The sequence below is a fragment of the Callospermophilus lateralis genome, chromosome 15, assembly GCF_048772815.1.
Source record: "Callospermophilus lateralis isolate mCalLat2 chromosome 15, mCalLat2.hap1, whole genome shotgun sequence".
NCBI lineage: Eukaryota > Metazoa > Chordata > Mammalia > Rodentia > Sciuridae > Callospermophilus > Callospermophilus lateralis.
In genome coordinates, this window is record NC_135319.1 from 65504884 (window position 1) to 65521116 (window position 16233).

General features: G+C 36.7%; 1 protein-coding gene across 3 annotated transcripts in view; it reads right to left on the minus strand.

Annotated features, from left to right (window-relative positions):
• The window catches only part of Hpse2 (heparanase 2 (inactive)), a 649448-nt gene that overhangs the window by 21943 nt on the left and 611272 nt on the right, over nt 1–16233 (minus strand). For all 3 annotated transcript variants that reach the window (XM_076834902.1, XM_076834901.1, XM_076834899.1), the window contains one exon: nt 3277–3422. In XM_076834902.1, coding sequence (XP_076691017.1) covers nt 3277–3422 — 146 coding nt within the window. The remainder of the gene's footprint in view (nt 1–3276; nt 3423–16233) is intronic.

The following is a 16233-nucleotide window of genomic DNA, read 5'->3' on the forward strand; positions in this document are numbered from 1 at the left end:
ATAGAAAACAGTTGTGTTCTAGAAACATCTCCAGTGAAGCTAGGAGTCTGGGAAAAGGAAGAGAGAATGATGCTCTGCAGTCCATGGGCATTCCCAGTGAAAGGCAATGTGCTTGAAAACTGGGTTGCTCCATTGTCTCCAAATCTAATTCAAAGGTTTTGGGTTCGGTAAAAGTCAGGTCCTGTTTTGCAAAACATTTTTCCCCTTAATTTCAAAGCCCCTGTGTATTTTAAGGGAAATTTAATCCACATGTTTCTGATTCATTTACACTTAACTCATCAAAATATTGTTTTGTAACAGTCATTTGATGTCCAAGAAGCCTCAGGAACCTTTTTTATGAGCCTTTAAAAAAATTTCTTCTGAAAAACAGGAAGTTGTGTTTTGCCAATAATAAACGAACTTGAACCCCAAAAGGCTCAAGTTTGCTTCAACATCCACCAGGTTCCAACTGGTTCTAAACTTGGCTAAGGACCTCAATTCCACCCCAGAAACATACATTGTCTCAGCAGAATGGCTCATAAAAAGATTTCTCTGTCAAAACTTTGTTGTTCTCTGAACAAGATCTGCCATTCTGCCCATGTCCTAATTTGTTAGTTCCAGAACAGAAAGCAGAAAAGCACCTGCTGGTGTTGATATGAGCAGCTTTGTTCCCTAAATCAATTATGGGACAAGGTTCTGCTAGGTCAGAAATGATCCTCAATGCAACAGGCTTCCCTCAGAGGTGGTGAGGTGTCCAAGTCAGTGTTTTATGTCTGAATTTCAAGGAGACAAAGGACTCCTATGTTCAATAGAGCATTGGGACAAATGGCCTTTAAGAATTCTCTTCTTTGCATCATTAATGCTGTTATTCACATACTGGGGTGATACCACAGAATCCTAAGAACTCAAGAAGATAATGTAAATGCAAACATCTGGCAGGATGCTTGTCACAGAGCAAGTGTCCAATACACCCTGGAGTGTAGGAGTTGTTGTTCTAATAGACACTTTCTTTGGATTGCTTTACTAGTAAGTTTATACTTTTTCATCCAATTCCTGTTTTGTCCCAGGACATTCATTTTCAGAGTATTGGTCAAGGCTGATTTGCATGAAAGGAACATGCTCACTTTGGGATAATTCTGTGACTTTGGCTTTTTTGGCCACACCTGAACTAAATGAGTCAGTAGAGCTTCCTAATGATGATTGTGGAGAATGGATGTGGGGGCACAAACCTCTCCAGGCACCTGCACCCACCACAGGGAGGAGACCTGCAACCTCTGTGGCTCAGTGGGTCCACTGTGGTCTTTCCTTCCAGACCTAATAGGAACAAGAAGATCTTTGCCTCATTTTTTTTTTATCCTTAGCATCACGTGTGACATGGATTATGAAAGCTTTTTTTTTCTTTCTTTTTAACAGGGAATGGAAGAGGTATCGATAGAAACCTGGTGGCACCTTTTCCCCAGAAAGGTTCCTCAGTGACTTCCCATAGAAAGTGGAGATCAGCCAGGTTAGAGAGAGAGAGGATCCAATCCTGATGATTTTACTCACTTGTTCTAGGTCTCATGGTAGTAAATGGGAGAACTCCTAACCATTCTACCACACCACCTTCCTTGGCTAATGTGATGACACCACAGGGAAAAGAGCCATTAACCAGCAGTAACCTCTCAAAGCCCTATTTCTACATTTGTCCAGTCATTCTTTCATTTATCAAATATTTATAAGACCTTTTTCATGCCAGTCACTATATTTGACATCAAGTTTATAAAAATGAATGAGGCACTGGCTCAGGGTTCATGGCATCCCGAGAATACTGTAACAACTTCCATGAGAATGTCAAAGAACACTGGAATGAACATTGACTTGAGACCATGTGAGTGGCCCTCCCTGAGGACATACAACTCCTGCTAAATCCATAAGGCTACTGACAGTTTTTCCCTGGGTCCTCAGGGAAAAGGCCACAGCCTGGTGTGTTTTCCAACAGGGACGGAAGGTGCAAAGATCAATTTTTCTGTCTTGAGGCTGGGGGTCCACCTTTGGGTGGTTACCTCAGGGCTAGGCAGAGACAAGAAATACAATGCTGCCTTGTGTGATGATCAGATAACTTCAGGCCAAGGCCATAAAGCAGTCACTCTCTGTCAGGTATGGGATCGAACTTCCTGCTGAGCAAAAGGGATGTTGAAAGCTTCTGGCCTCTGCCCAAACAGCCTCCCCTCACCTACAATAGGCACTTGTATCTACAGGCATGACAACTGCCCCCAACCCCCACTGCTCAGAGTGCTTCTTTGAAATAGCTTATCATGAGGAATTAACTGGCTTGGCTCCTGTCTCATCAAGGACAGAGAAGTAGCATCTGGTGTAATCTGACCATGGCAGCTCTTTGGCTTCCCCTCCACTTGATCAGTCCTGATAGGCCCAGGAACGGAGGTCTAGCAGGAGGCACTAGCTACCTGTCCCTGCCCAAAGGTTTTTTTCTGCAGTAAGAGAAAGAATTCTCTTGTCCAGAGCAGCTTACTTTGCCTTAAACAGGAAGTTATGTCAGAAAGACCTACTTGGCCAGATGAGTTTTGCTTTAGGCCCAGTTTTATGTTTTTCCCTTATGGTCTAAATGTTTTAAAATTTTTACCTGGCAAACTTTATTTACTGATAATTAATTTTCCTATTTATTTTAAAGACAACTCTAATGATAACACCATGTTACATCACCCCCATCCCCCCGAAAAAGAAGCCTACATTTTATTTAGTCTTTTAACACTTAAAATAATGAAGAAGATTTTTGAAATACTGAAATGGCTCTAAAGCTGGCATGACTACCTTTGGGTACTCTTTTAGTTCTAGGGACTCCAGTTTGAGAAAGTCTGGTCTAGGGCTAGGATTCTAGTGGTGTAGCTCTCCAGCATACATCTTAGAAATGGAGACTTATTTTCTCAAATTCTGTTGGTGGATCATAGGGTGAGATTTGGCCACTTACCTTGCCTGAGTCTTACGCACACAGAAAAAACCTTGTGGGTATTATATCACCTGGCACAGAGAAAATGGCCAATAAAAATTTATTGGATGAATAAGCAAATGAATGAATAGCATGTATTTTATTAACCTTTAATGAATAAAACCTGTAAATATGAGAAGGGGAGTTGACTTGGAGAAAAATCTACTTATCAAAAATCATTTGAAACCTGCAGAGTATGGAGATTCTAGAGGCAGTTTTTAACTACGAATAATGAACATAAATATTCCTTGAAGGTATACCAAATGGGGGCAGAGCCATGGTGGCCTTTCTGTTCCCTCTCTGTTAAGACTTACTTGTGGTGGTTTGTGCAGTGAGCATAAATCCTTAGTTTGTCCCGGATCACTCGGCCTGGCCTTGGCTTCCGCTGGAGCCCAGCCACATGCACGGCCAAAACTTTGGGGCCGATCAGACGCTTGTAAAGGAGAGAGAGCCAGTAGTCCTGAGGAGAACAGAGAGGTGGAGGAGAGTCAGGGAGAGACCTCAGGTTTAGGTGTTCTGAGTGAACATGAAAAACACATCAGAAACCACTTCCTACCAGGGGTCCAGCATGGTCACCACTGAAATGCTTGCTCTGGGTTGCTAATGAACTGGGTTCTGTCTAAAGTGGCCTTTTTCACTGACTAAATGAGGAAGGGAAGTGGAGTGGACCCACAGCTGCACACCAACAGATGAATCAAAGCTTTTCATATATGAAATAACCAGTTAGGGCCTTCTATTTTCAATTTTGTTTCCTATGGCTTTAAGTGGTTTATGGCTTTGGTTTAACTGAAGAATGGAAGCATTCTAACCTTAGGATTGCTACCAATTATGAAAATCCAAAATAGTATTCTCCAAATATCATCAATGGGGACCCACTAGCCTAGGGGAAGGGAGATGAAGCTTCTCCAGCAAGGAACTCAAGAGTCCTTGATTCTAGAGCCAGATAGGCAAACATCATGTTTGCATGCCATTCTTGGTTATCCTTTGTATTATACAATAAAAAGAATAATTCTCAACTAAAAAGAATGTGATAATTTTACCATTCCAGGTTCCATATGTAACTGCTTAATAAATATTCTTTCTATAACTTGGGCGTGTGTGAATTTAGAAAAGCCTATCACCACCTTAATTTCAGTTGTTGCTATTATCACATATAAAATTTATATTTCATATAAAATTTATATTTTTATTGTGTAAGCTCTTAACAACTACTATGGAGTAATGACTTCACTGTTTGTAACTCTTCATGTAAATAAGGCTTCCTAATTCATTTGCCCCACCTACCTTGGAATTCAGTGAACATTATTCAGTGCATACTCTAGAGTGTTCAAGACATCATCCTCATCTTCTCTGCCCTCATCTTTACATCTTTGTTTTTTTTCTTGTGTGGTCATCTATAACATTAGTTGCCCCAAAATTTCTGGTGAATTGTATAAATGAGAACAACTTCTCAAAGCTCCATTTGTCACCAGAATAGCTCCAAATCTTCTCCGAGTAGCAGGATCTAAGCCCTGCACAACTATTTACCTTAATTAATTTTAAGTGGCCCTTGGATGGCTGTTAAATATGGTCTCCTAATATCTAAAATGACAAATATTCAATTATTGTCAATCACATAGAGGGAGAAAATATCATTGGTTTAATTTACTCTTATTTGGTTATAGTTTCTTTGTTTTTCAAATTACTTTGTGAAATATCTATTACATTCCAATGGAATTTCCACCTTTTTCTTACTGATTCACAACATGCCTTTTGGAAAAAATAATAAAGGTTCTTAAGGATTATTATTCCTGTTCAATAGATATGATAATGGGCTCAGAATGTTTAAAGGTGTATCTCAGGCCACAAAACTAGTCAGTTGCTAACCCGTGAAAGCAAACAGAGATTTATTTGCCCCCCATGGCTGTACAATACATTTATGTACTCTGGAGGGGACAGTTATTTGTAGTATATGGAGTTACTGTGATTCAATTTCTGATTCCTGCATTCTCAGAGCATTCCGAAGACAAGAAAGGTGAAAGTACAAAACTCGTCTATTTCTCCAATTTCAACTCACTTGCAGCATGTTTCTTTTTCTTATCCTTCATTTCAATGTCTTATCACAAACACCTGGTTTTTATTTAGGAAATATTAAAAAGCTATAAAGGCTTGCTCTCAAACTTTGCATTTTGGAATGGCTATGATTTTTGCATCATGGTGATTTTCACTTAAGATAAGACACATTTATAGCAAGCCACTCACATTTAGGAAAAAGAGATATTATGTTTAATTCTCAATAATTTTGTAAAGATATATATTTTAGAGAAATCAACATGAATACTCTTTGCCATTATTAAGTGATAGGGTTGAATTTTCACTCAGGTTTATTAACTTCAAACTATGGGACAGCTAAGTGTCAGAATATTCTCTAAGAAGAGTTGAGGATTCTTGTACAAAATCCTAAAGAGGTTTTGAATTGACACATAAAACCAGTTGATGGAATTAATTCTTAATGACCAGTATTTCCCCCCTGCTTTTCTCCTTGTGAATTTTTAAAATTCACATTAAATTAAATTTACTATCTTGACCAACTTGACCAATTTTAAAACTCAAACTCTATACCCACTAAACTTAAACTCCCCAATTCCTTTCTCTCCTAATCTCCTAGAAAACACTATCCTACTTTCTACGTACCTCATATAAGTGGAATCATACCTTATTTTACTTTTTCATGACTTGCTTATGTCATGTAGCATAATATCCTCAAGGTTCATCTATGTTGTACCCTAGGTCAAAATTTCCACTCTTTATGTTCCATGTTTTGGCTTTATTTGTGACCTCACATGTGGTCTATCTTGAAGAAAATATTCCATGTGCAACAAGAAGAATGTTACTCTACTGTTGTTGGGTAGAATGTTCTGTTTGATCTAGTGGTCTATTGTGTTGCTTAACATTCTCTGTGTCCTTAATTATTTTCTTGCTGGTTGTTCTAACCACTACTGAGAGTGGGGATTACAGTATTCAACTACTATTGTAGAACTGTGTATATTTCTCTTCCTATTTCTGTCAGGTTTTGCTTCATAAATTTTGATGTTATTAAATGTGTGAATATTTATGATTGCTAAATTCTCTTGCTGTATTCAAACTTCTATTACTACACAATGGCCTTCCTTGTCTGCTATAAACTTTTTTGATTTAAAATCATTTTGTCTAATATTACTGTAGCCACCCTATTTTCTCTTGGTTACCATTTGCATGGAATTTTCTTTTTCCATTCTTTCAATCTGTTTGTCTTTGGACTAAAGTCGCTTATATATGGCATAAAGCTGGATTGTGTTTTTTGTAGAATCCTTTTGGCCAATCTGTCTTTTGACTGGAGAATTTAACCCGCTTATATATACAATAATCATTGATGAAGAATGGCTTTTACCATTTTGTTAATCTTTTCTATAGGTCTTTTAGCTTTTTGTCTTTCATTTCCTGCATTACTGTCTTCTTTTGTGTTTTTGCTGACTTTTTGTAGGGAATATTTAAATTCCTTTCTCATTGCTTTTCATGTGTATTCTATAACATGTGTGTGTGTGTGTGTGTGGTCACTATTGGTATTACAAATAATATCATAATTATAACACTTTAATTTCCATTTAAACCAGTTTAACTTCAGCAACACAAAAAACAAAACAAAACAAACAAACAAACAAAACAGTGCTCCTTCCTGCTTTGTCCCTACCTCTCAATGGCTTATATCACAAAATTACCATTCTATACATTGTGTTCTCCAAAACATAAGCTAATGATTCTTTTAAAAACTAGTTTTTTTTAAAATTATGTAGAAACAAATATAGGTTACAAATCAAAATTATAATAATGCAAATTTTGCAACTAATAATTATTTTTTAAAAATGTTTTAGTCTCTAAAATCATGTAGAAAATAAAAAACAGAGTTACAAACTGTTGTTACAATAATACTAACTTTTAGCATTGCCCAAGTATGTACCTTTGTTGAGATATTTATTTTTTGTATGACTTCTAGCTATTGTCTAGTGTACTTCCATTTCAACCTGCAGTACTCCTTTGAACATTTCTTGCATGGCAGGTTTAGTGGTAACAAACTTCCTCAACTTTTGCTTATCTGGGAAAGTCTTCACTTCTTCCTTAATTTTGAAAAAAAAAATTGATGAATATGGGTTGACAGTTCTTTTCTTTTGGTACTCTGAATAGATCAGCCTGGCTTTCAAAGTTTCTGATAAGAAATCTTCTGATAATCTCTGTATATTATGAATTGCTTTTCGCTGTTTTCAAGATTCTCTCTTTGAGTCAGGAGGATTGTAAGTTCAAAGCCAGCCTCATCAACTTAGTGAGGCCCTAAGCAACTTAGCAAGACCCTGTCCCAAAATAAATATAAAATAAATATAAATGGTGGCTTAGTGGCTAAGCATCCCCAAGTTCAATCCCTGGTACAAAAAAAAAAAAAAAAAAGATTCTCTCTTTGGCTTCCAAAGTTTCATTATAATGTGTATTGGTATGGGTCTCTTTAGATTTATTACTTGTAGTTTATGGAGCTTCTTGGATGTTTATGTTCATGTCTTTCATCAAATATGGAAAGTTTTCTGTCATCACTTTGTTGAATATTCTATCACTTACTTTCTTCTTCTGGAACTCCCATAATGCATATGTTGGTACATTTGATGGTATCTCACAGATAGATACCTTAGATAGATACCTGTTCACATTTCTCCAATCTTTTTTTTTCTGTTCCTCAGAATTGATAATTTCCAATATACTATCTTCAAGTTTGCTTTTCTTTCTTCTGCTTGCTCAAATCTGCCTTTGAATTTCTCCACTGATTTTTTTCATTTCAGATATTGTATTATTTGGCTCCAGAATTTCTTTTTGGTTTGTTTTTAGGCTCTTTATTGTTATTTCTATTTTTTTCTTACATGATTTTCTTTACTTTCTTCACATTCTTAGGAACCTTAAGCTATTATTTTAAAGTCCTTGTCTAGTGAATCTTCCATCAGATATTTTCCAGGAACAGTTTGTATTTATTTATTCTTTAAATGGGCCAATTTCTGTGTTTCATTGTATGCCTTGTGATTTTTCTTGTTATTGAAAATCAGACATTTGAATCTAATAATGTGGTAATTCTAGAAATCACATTCTCCTCTTCCCCACAGTGTGTTGTTTTACTGTTTTCATTATTTCTTTAAATTGTTGTAGACTTTCTCTGTGCCAAGGATCAGCCTGAAATATAAACTTAAGGTTTTCTTGTTTTTTTATCTGATCCTGTACCTTTCCCTAGGCATGTTAGTTAATTTCTAATTTTCTCTGCATATGCAGTTGTTTTTTGAATGTCTGGCTACTCAAAAGGGAAAAATAAAAAAATATGAAGGTGGTAAATAAAAAAAGCACAGATCTTTTAAATCCTTTGTAGTCACTTCAGTTGGGAGGGAGGGGTTTACAAAAATGGTACAAAAACAATGACTGCCTGTTTCTCTGTCTATACCTCTGTAATCAGAAGCAGCAATCAGCCATCAGAGGAGAGATCTGAAGCAGCAATCAACAACCAGAGGAGATATTAGGTAGTAGTTTGTAATGAGTAGTGGAATGTGATCCAATAATGTACCAGGGACCTGGGATTTCTTTAAATTGCCTAATGAATAATTGAGTAACTTGTAGGAAAACAACAGGTATACTAACCCTGAGAATAAATAGATGGAAACAAAGGGAGCCAATTAAGAAATACATCAAGAAGGAAAAGACCTACAGGGCTAACTCCTGATAGGGTCAACAAGAATCATTGTAAAGTTAGAATTTATGGCTGAGTTTTTATCAGTGTATATCTAAAGGGAAATTTCTTTATCAGTACAGGCACCATAAGATAAAGTTTGCCTGGTAATTGACCCCAGCACCCACATTAGCATAGGATTGACTTGTAGATGAAGCCTCTTGAGTGGGATGGTTGACATGACAGGACCAACTAGGATCCAAAACTCCCACGCCCAACATGAAGCAGGAGTTAAACACTGAATTGGTGAAGAATGCAGAAGGTGAACTCCAGTTCTCCTGGTGAATGTCAAATGGTAATAAATTTGGAAGTAGCATTAAATTTCATTTGTCGTTTTCTACTCAGAGATGACCCACTCTTTTTCCCTCTTGAGGGTGTTTTTTGTTTGAACCTTAATATGACTTATAATAAAATTCTCTTGCTTGGCTTTTCATGTCTAACTCTAAATTTGATTTCGTTGGGACACAAGAACCGAGGCTTGGAACTTTGGCTCACTCATATGCCTGTGACAGAGATATCCCTGATACTTGGGGGACAGTGTCTTTTTGGCCTCTTCTTGTGTCTGCAAGCTGTGTCTCAGCTGCTTCAGGAACTGTGCACAGATGCCTGCCACAGGGCTAAGGGATAAGGAATGGGTAGTGTCACTGATGAACTCAGAGCTGAAATTGGACAAAATTAACTGCAATTCATCATCCAAGCCTTCTCTTGGAACTGTAAGCTTTCAGAGTACCAAAATAGTTAGATCAGACAGATTCTGCCAGTGCAGTTGTCATCTAGGTAGATAGATTGATTTAGAGTTTCCTATTCCATCATCTTCCAGAATCCTCTACAAAATATTTTTTAATATTAGTAGTAAGAATCCTTTAGTTGTATATGATACACATATCAAATTCAATTATTTTTGGTACTGGGGATTGAGCCCAGGGGTGCTTTACATTGAGTTATATCTTCAGTCTTTACATTTGTTATTTTGAGACAGGGTCTTGCTAAATTGCACAGGTCCATCTTGAATCCTCCTGCCTTTGCCTCCTGAGTCACTGGGATTACAGATGTGCATCACCCTGTGTAGCATGCTTGTCAAATTTTTAGTTTACTTTTTATAATTTTTCATGAAGAATTAAAAAAAATTTACAGAAACGTATCAATGTTTTTCTTTTGATTTCTTCTGCTTTTATTCTTAGAAAATCTTCTGCATGCAAGGATCAGATACATCTTCATTTAAATTTCCTCTGGTTCTTTTTTTTATTTAATTTAAAAATATAACCTTTAATTCATTAGAAATGGTTTGATATATAGCAACTTTATTATTTTTTAATAACTTAATAAATGGTTACTATAGAATCATATAGTGAATAAGCTATCATTAAGTCCATCTTTATCATACAACAAGTTTATAGATGATATATATCCCATGTACTTGATATTAATGTTTTAAAAATGATAACACGATGTGCGTAATTTTGTCTTTTTTTTTCATTTAATGTTTTGAGACTCAGCCAGGTTGTTATATGCATGTATAGTTCATTCATTTTCAATGTTGTGTATTATTTCATTGTGTGAACATTCCATAACTTATTTGTTCATTCATTTGCTGATGGATATTTGAGTTGTGTACAAATTTTTGCTAGTATAAGCAACATGGCTTTACAATTATTGTTCCTATTTCTTAATAAACAGATGAAAAAACCTAGGGGAGTATTATTGCAACTGTGTTAGAGACCAGCAGAAACCTCAACACCTAGGACTTCGAAGAAATACCAATCCACAGAAATAAATCATTCTTGGTCTACTGAGTTAGAATCTCCAGGGGTGGGGCTCCCAAATAGTGTGGCTCTCTTGGTAATTGTGATGCTCATTAAAGTTTGAGAATCTTTATTTTATATTTATACCTAAGAGTGGAATTGTGCCATTATAGGTATACAAATATTCAACTTTACAGGGTAATTCCTAACAGCCTTTCAAAGTGATATCAATTATTCCAAACCACTTCCAGAAGTATCTGTGTACTTGTTATCACTGTCTTTTTGTGTGTTAAGACGTCCTTTCTTGGGGCTGGGGTTGAGGCTTGGTGGCAAAGCACTTGCCTCATGTGAGGCACTGGGTTTGATCCTCAGCACCACATAAAAATGAATAAACAAAATAAAGATATTGTGTACATGTGTAGCTAAAAAGTATTTTTTTAAAAAGAAGTTCTTTCTTATGTCTAGCTCAGAAAGATAATCTATATTTTCATTTAAAACTTTATTTTTTTTCTTTCATGGTTAAGTTTTTAATCAGTCTAGAATTGATCTGGGGTATAGTGTGAGATAGGTATATAATTTCATGTTTTCCATATACCAGCATCATCTATTAATTAGTCTCTATGTTATTTAGTGATACATAATGCCCATAAATTCATTGGTTTGTTTCTGAGTTCTCTAATGCAGTACTGCCCTGCACTATTCCTTACTGCTTTATTCTGTATCATGAAACCTGGTAGAGCACGTCCTCCTATCCTATTTAGGAATGGCTTTGCTAATCTTGGGCCTTTGCTCAGTCAAAGACATTTCAGAATCAGATTATTCAGTGTCTTAACAAAATCTATTGGGACTTTGGAATCACATTACATTTAAAACTCAGATGAAAAGAATTTACATTTTTAGGCTATTAAAACTTCTTATGCATAATATAAAAAGAACTAACAAAAACTTCCTCTACTTGAAGGTAAAAGTTCACAATCATGTAATTTCTCTTAAGAAATTATCATAGATATGTTATAAAGAAAATAAATCTGTAACAAAACAAAAGCCATGTAAACCTTTTTTATCTCAGTGAATGAAACCCAGAAAAGTTTATTTTTAGGAGTTTTCTGGTAACTATTTGGTAGTAAGCATAGCAAAACAGAGAACCCAGTGTTAAGCCTTAAACTTGCTCTGTTGGCAGATTTGCTGATTTTCCATCTCTAGAGAAAATACTTTCAAAGTGCTTCTACATTCCTCTTCTCCCTGTTTATCCATTCGATAGTCTATGAAAACTGTTCAGGATCTCTTCACTTCCATTTCCAGAGTGTGCATCACTGTGCAAAAACCCTCATTGCCTACATCCTACCTCCAATTCAAAGGTCTGTACCCAGGTGAAGCCTATGATCTGGCAATGATTGCATTTCTCACATTTGGAAGGCAAATACTTGCTTTATGTTTTTGAAAACATCAGTTCACAATTAGCTCAAATATATTTTTAAAGTACACATAAGCTGTAATCAAATTGTGTGTGCTATATATGAATAAACAAATTTTAGGACAATGGTTACTGAGGATGTGACAGGAGAATCAGGAATGGTGAAGGGATGGAGAAGGGATTCATAGATTGAGGGGAGTTATTGCTAATGTTGTAGTTTTGGGGTTGCATGATGGATTCACAATTCTGATTGTATCATTTTGCTTTAAAAATAACATATTGGCACAGTTAATCTTTTGTATGTGCCAGACAATACATTAAAAAGATAAATAATAGAACATTTTGTATGATTTGTTTATTAGACATTCCTTTGGGCAAATGATACTGATGACCTGCCCATTGGCTGGCACCTCTTTTAACTGTTTTGCACAAGAGAGATGGGTTAGTGGTCATTTGCTCTTAGTTTATCATCTCTTCCTCAGGAGAATGGACTATTGGTGATCCAGTTCATGGAAGAGTGTTACTTTTACTTAGTGCCAGAGACCATTTTTGTACCCCCTTTCATCCTTGCTCTTGCCTCAGTTTCTCATTTATCCTGCCTCTTTTTAAAAACTCCATCTTCTCTTTCTATTCTCAACTCTCTCTCATGAAAACTAGCTCTCAGCAGAATCGAATTGTTTCCTTTCTGCTTCCTTCTCTCCCTTTGTCTTCTTTCTTCCCCTTTTTCCCATCCTTCAATTTTTTATTTTAATTACTTATATATGTCATTTATATAATCATAAATAAAATTAAATAAATGAAATGACTTCTGAATATTTTTTAAGGGAAAGACACGAAAAAGTGGGAAGAATATCTTTATGCCTAAAACAAAAAGGAGAAAAATAAACACACATACATGTATAAAAAAAGACCTTGAATGAAAGAACATAATGAGATGTTACCAGATAATATGAGTTATTAATAAGAAATGTAAATATAATGACTTTTTATATTATAATAAAAAATTATCCAATGAAAATGTATTGCAATTTTCAAGGGACAAAGAGAGACAAAGACAGACATTCCTTAAATGCATCAGACATGAGAAGCTGAAGAAAAACAGAGTCCATTTATTAGTTGGAGGGGAAAAACTAATAGCATATGACACTAAAAAGATGGAGGTTTTTAATCTTTTCTTTTTCTTCAATATTTGTCAAAAATTCAATTGCTGTCTGGAAGCTAGACAAGAGAGTACATGAAGTGAGTAAAACCAAAATAACTAGGAAAACAGGAACTGACAGAGGGTTACAGGGCTGACTGGATTAACTGCTGAGTTCTTCATTCCTTGAGGTCTGAAACTAATGGGTCAATTCCTGTAGCCTAGTTGCTATAGGAGGTGCTGTAATTCAATCACAGAATGCCTACTATGTTCAAGGCTCCGTGTTAGGCACTCAGGATACTGTACTGGACATGTCAAATACAGTTCTTGCCACTAGTAAGCTTATAACCTAGCAGGAAAGACAGTCCTTAAAGCCAATGAGTTAGATAATTTATATATATATATATATATATACATATATATATATATATACATATATACATATGTATATATATGTGTGTGTGTGTGTGTGTGTATATATATATATATATATATATATATAATGTTTTTTTTTTGAGACAAGGTCTTACTATGTTGCCCAAGCTAGCCTAAAACTTATGGGTTCAAGTATCCTCCTGCCTCAACCTCCTGCATAGCTGGGACTATAGGTGCATGAAACCATATTGGCTTGGTTGGCTTCAGTTAATTAATGCCAATGGTGCTAATGATAGATTCCAAGAGATCCCGTAACAAAAGGGATCCAGTTCAGGAGGTTGGGGATGGTATCTCTCATAGAGTGATTTTTAAGATTTGAGGAAAAGAGGGGAGGGGACAGAAGGTTATCTGGGCAAGATAAAGAAAATTTACAAAGGCCCTGGGAAAGAGTTTGACATGTCTGGGAATATGAACACAGACCAATTCAGCTGGCATTCAGCAAGCAAAGGCAAAGAGTGACACAAGATGAGACTCAGATCAGTTCATGTGGAACTAAGGATTTTAGAATTCATCTTAAAATAAATGGGAAACCATACTGAAATTTGAAGGGAAATAGTGAGATTATTCCACTTAACATTTAGCAAGTTGACTTTCACAACTGCGCAGAAAATGGATTGGAGGAAACTTAGGAGGTTAATTTAAAAGAATGATGATAGTTTTGGTTGAGGAAGTTAAATTGAAGTGAAAAAGGATTTGAAATATACTTAGGAGATAACAATGATGGGACTGGTGATTGATTTGGTTAAGAGAATGAGCATGGGCCAGGATTCGTAGCTTCTGAATGCTCACATGCTGGTTCTGCAGGATGGGATGGCGATTGGTTGCCCAGCAGCAATTGTGGGTTTCCCTTCTACCCTCAGTCCCACCTCCTCCTCACCCAGCCTAGCTCACTAAAAATTAGTGATGGCAAATTCTGCCAGAAAGTAAACACCAAAAAGGGAAAAAAGGGTCAAACAGAACAATAACAATGATGAACTAGTGTGTACGATTTGGTTCTGGGTTTGTTTTATTATTATTAGTGCATCTTAATCTAATACATACTTTTAATACATATCTATGTACTTCACTCAGAATTTCTGACATTTACTATTTCCAATAAACTAGAGCTAGACAAGGGGACCCTTGCTTCAGAAGGCCAAGCTCTGGCCCTCCTTCTATGAGGCCCTCTCTATGGGATGAGAGACCCACAAGTTCAAGGGTGCAACCCCCTTCCCTCAGCTAGAGCCCCTTTGTTCTAGACCATGTTCTAAGTATCCAGAACCCGAAGTGTTCTCTGCTCAGATAACCTCTTTCATGTTTCGAGAGCATGCATTGGCTGCTAACTGTAGTCTGGCTTTCAGACCTGGAACGTGAGTTCTGGTGGATCATCGCTCTGGGGTGTGTTCCAATAGGTCGAAAGGTGGCAAGGGAACCTGCATATTGAAACGTGATCAGGGCTTGGGTTTGTGGAGGGGTTGCCTGTACTGTGTACTCATGAGACCTCTGATGATATACTACAGAGCTGGGGTTGAAAAAGAGTGGGCTGGTCTGTGGCCCTATGCTCTGACCAATCCAGTGAGATCTGTAAATACATTAGTTGATTCTTTTATACTAAAGCATTTTATGAGTACATACGAGTGGTGTACAAGGTGTTTTGTTCAGCCTGAGGGGTGCAAAGATGATGAAACATCTTTCTGTCCTCTGGGGACTTAAGAGCCAACCCACATGTAAACAACTCTCTGTAAAATTAAGTTGACTAAAGTAAACATCATGTGAGCAGAAACCGCTTGCAGCATTTTGGGAATTCAGAAGGGGAAACTTTTTTTTTTTTTTTTTTTAATGACTTGGGAAATTCAGGGAAGGCTTCACAGAGAAACAAAAGTAGAAAATTAATTTACTTAGAGCTGAAAGATATACACTCAAATCCTGGAAAGCTATTGATTGCCCTTAAACTTCAGTGTCCTCTTAGGGACTAAATGAGAGAATGTACCTGAAAACATCTATCATTTTGCCTGATTTAAAAGAGTATTTAATAAATGTTGCTTCTTCTTCTCTTTATTCCTTTAAAGACTTTTTAGCTTCATGAAAATATTCCACGTACACGGTTACATTTCAGGTTGCCCCTAAGACATTGTGTGTGTGTGTGTGTGTGTGTGTGTGTGTGTGTGTGTGTGTGTGTTGGGAAGGTAAAGTACAGCTGGAAAGAAGCTCCTTGAGATCTGGGATCTCCTGCATCCCCATTGCCCTAGATGCTGGTATTCTTTGAGTGGAAAATCAAATAGGATTCACCTGGAGCTGATGGCAGGTTTCCAGGGTTGAGTAAGAGTGAAACGATAACTTGAGAAAGTTCAGAGAACCTGGTTTTCCTGAGCTCTGACAGGCCCTGTTGCAGGTGCCTCAGCTTGTTTAATCTCAGTATTTTCTGTTTCTGACATTTGAGAGCAAAATTACAAATATTTTTCCTCGTGGAGCCTCTTGTGTTACTTCCAAAGTCACAAAAACCAAGTTCATCCTAAGTGGGCACAGATGCAACACCAGTAGCCACCCTTCATCTAGATATTTGGCCGTGGAGAGCCAAGAAGAAATGAGAGGAATATTACTGTTGGTTTTATACCAGATGTGGTGGGCTGCCAGAGCTAACATGTAGGGGAAACAACCCCATAGCTCCATCTTCCTCCACAGAGAGAAAGCTGCCAGCCAGATCCAGAAAGTTTCCATGTAAGGGAGGCATCTTCGGAAATTCTAAAGCTACAATTTTCTGCTTCCTTTGCTATTTAGGGAAAAAAAATTTCCCTC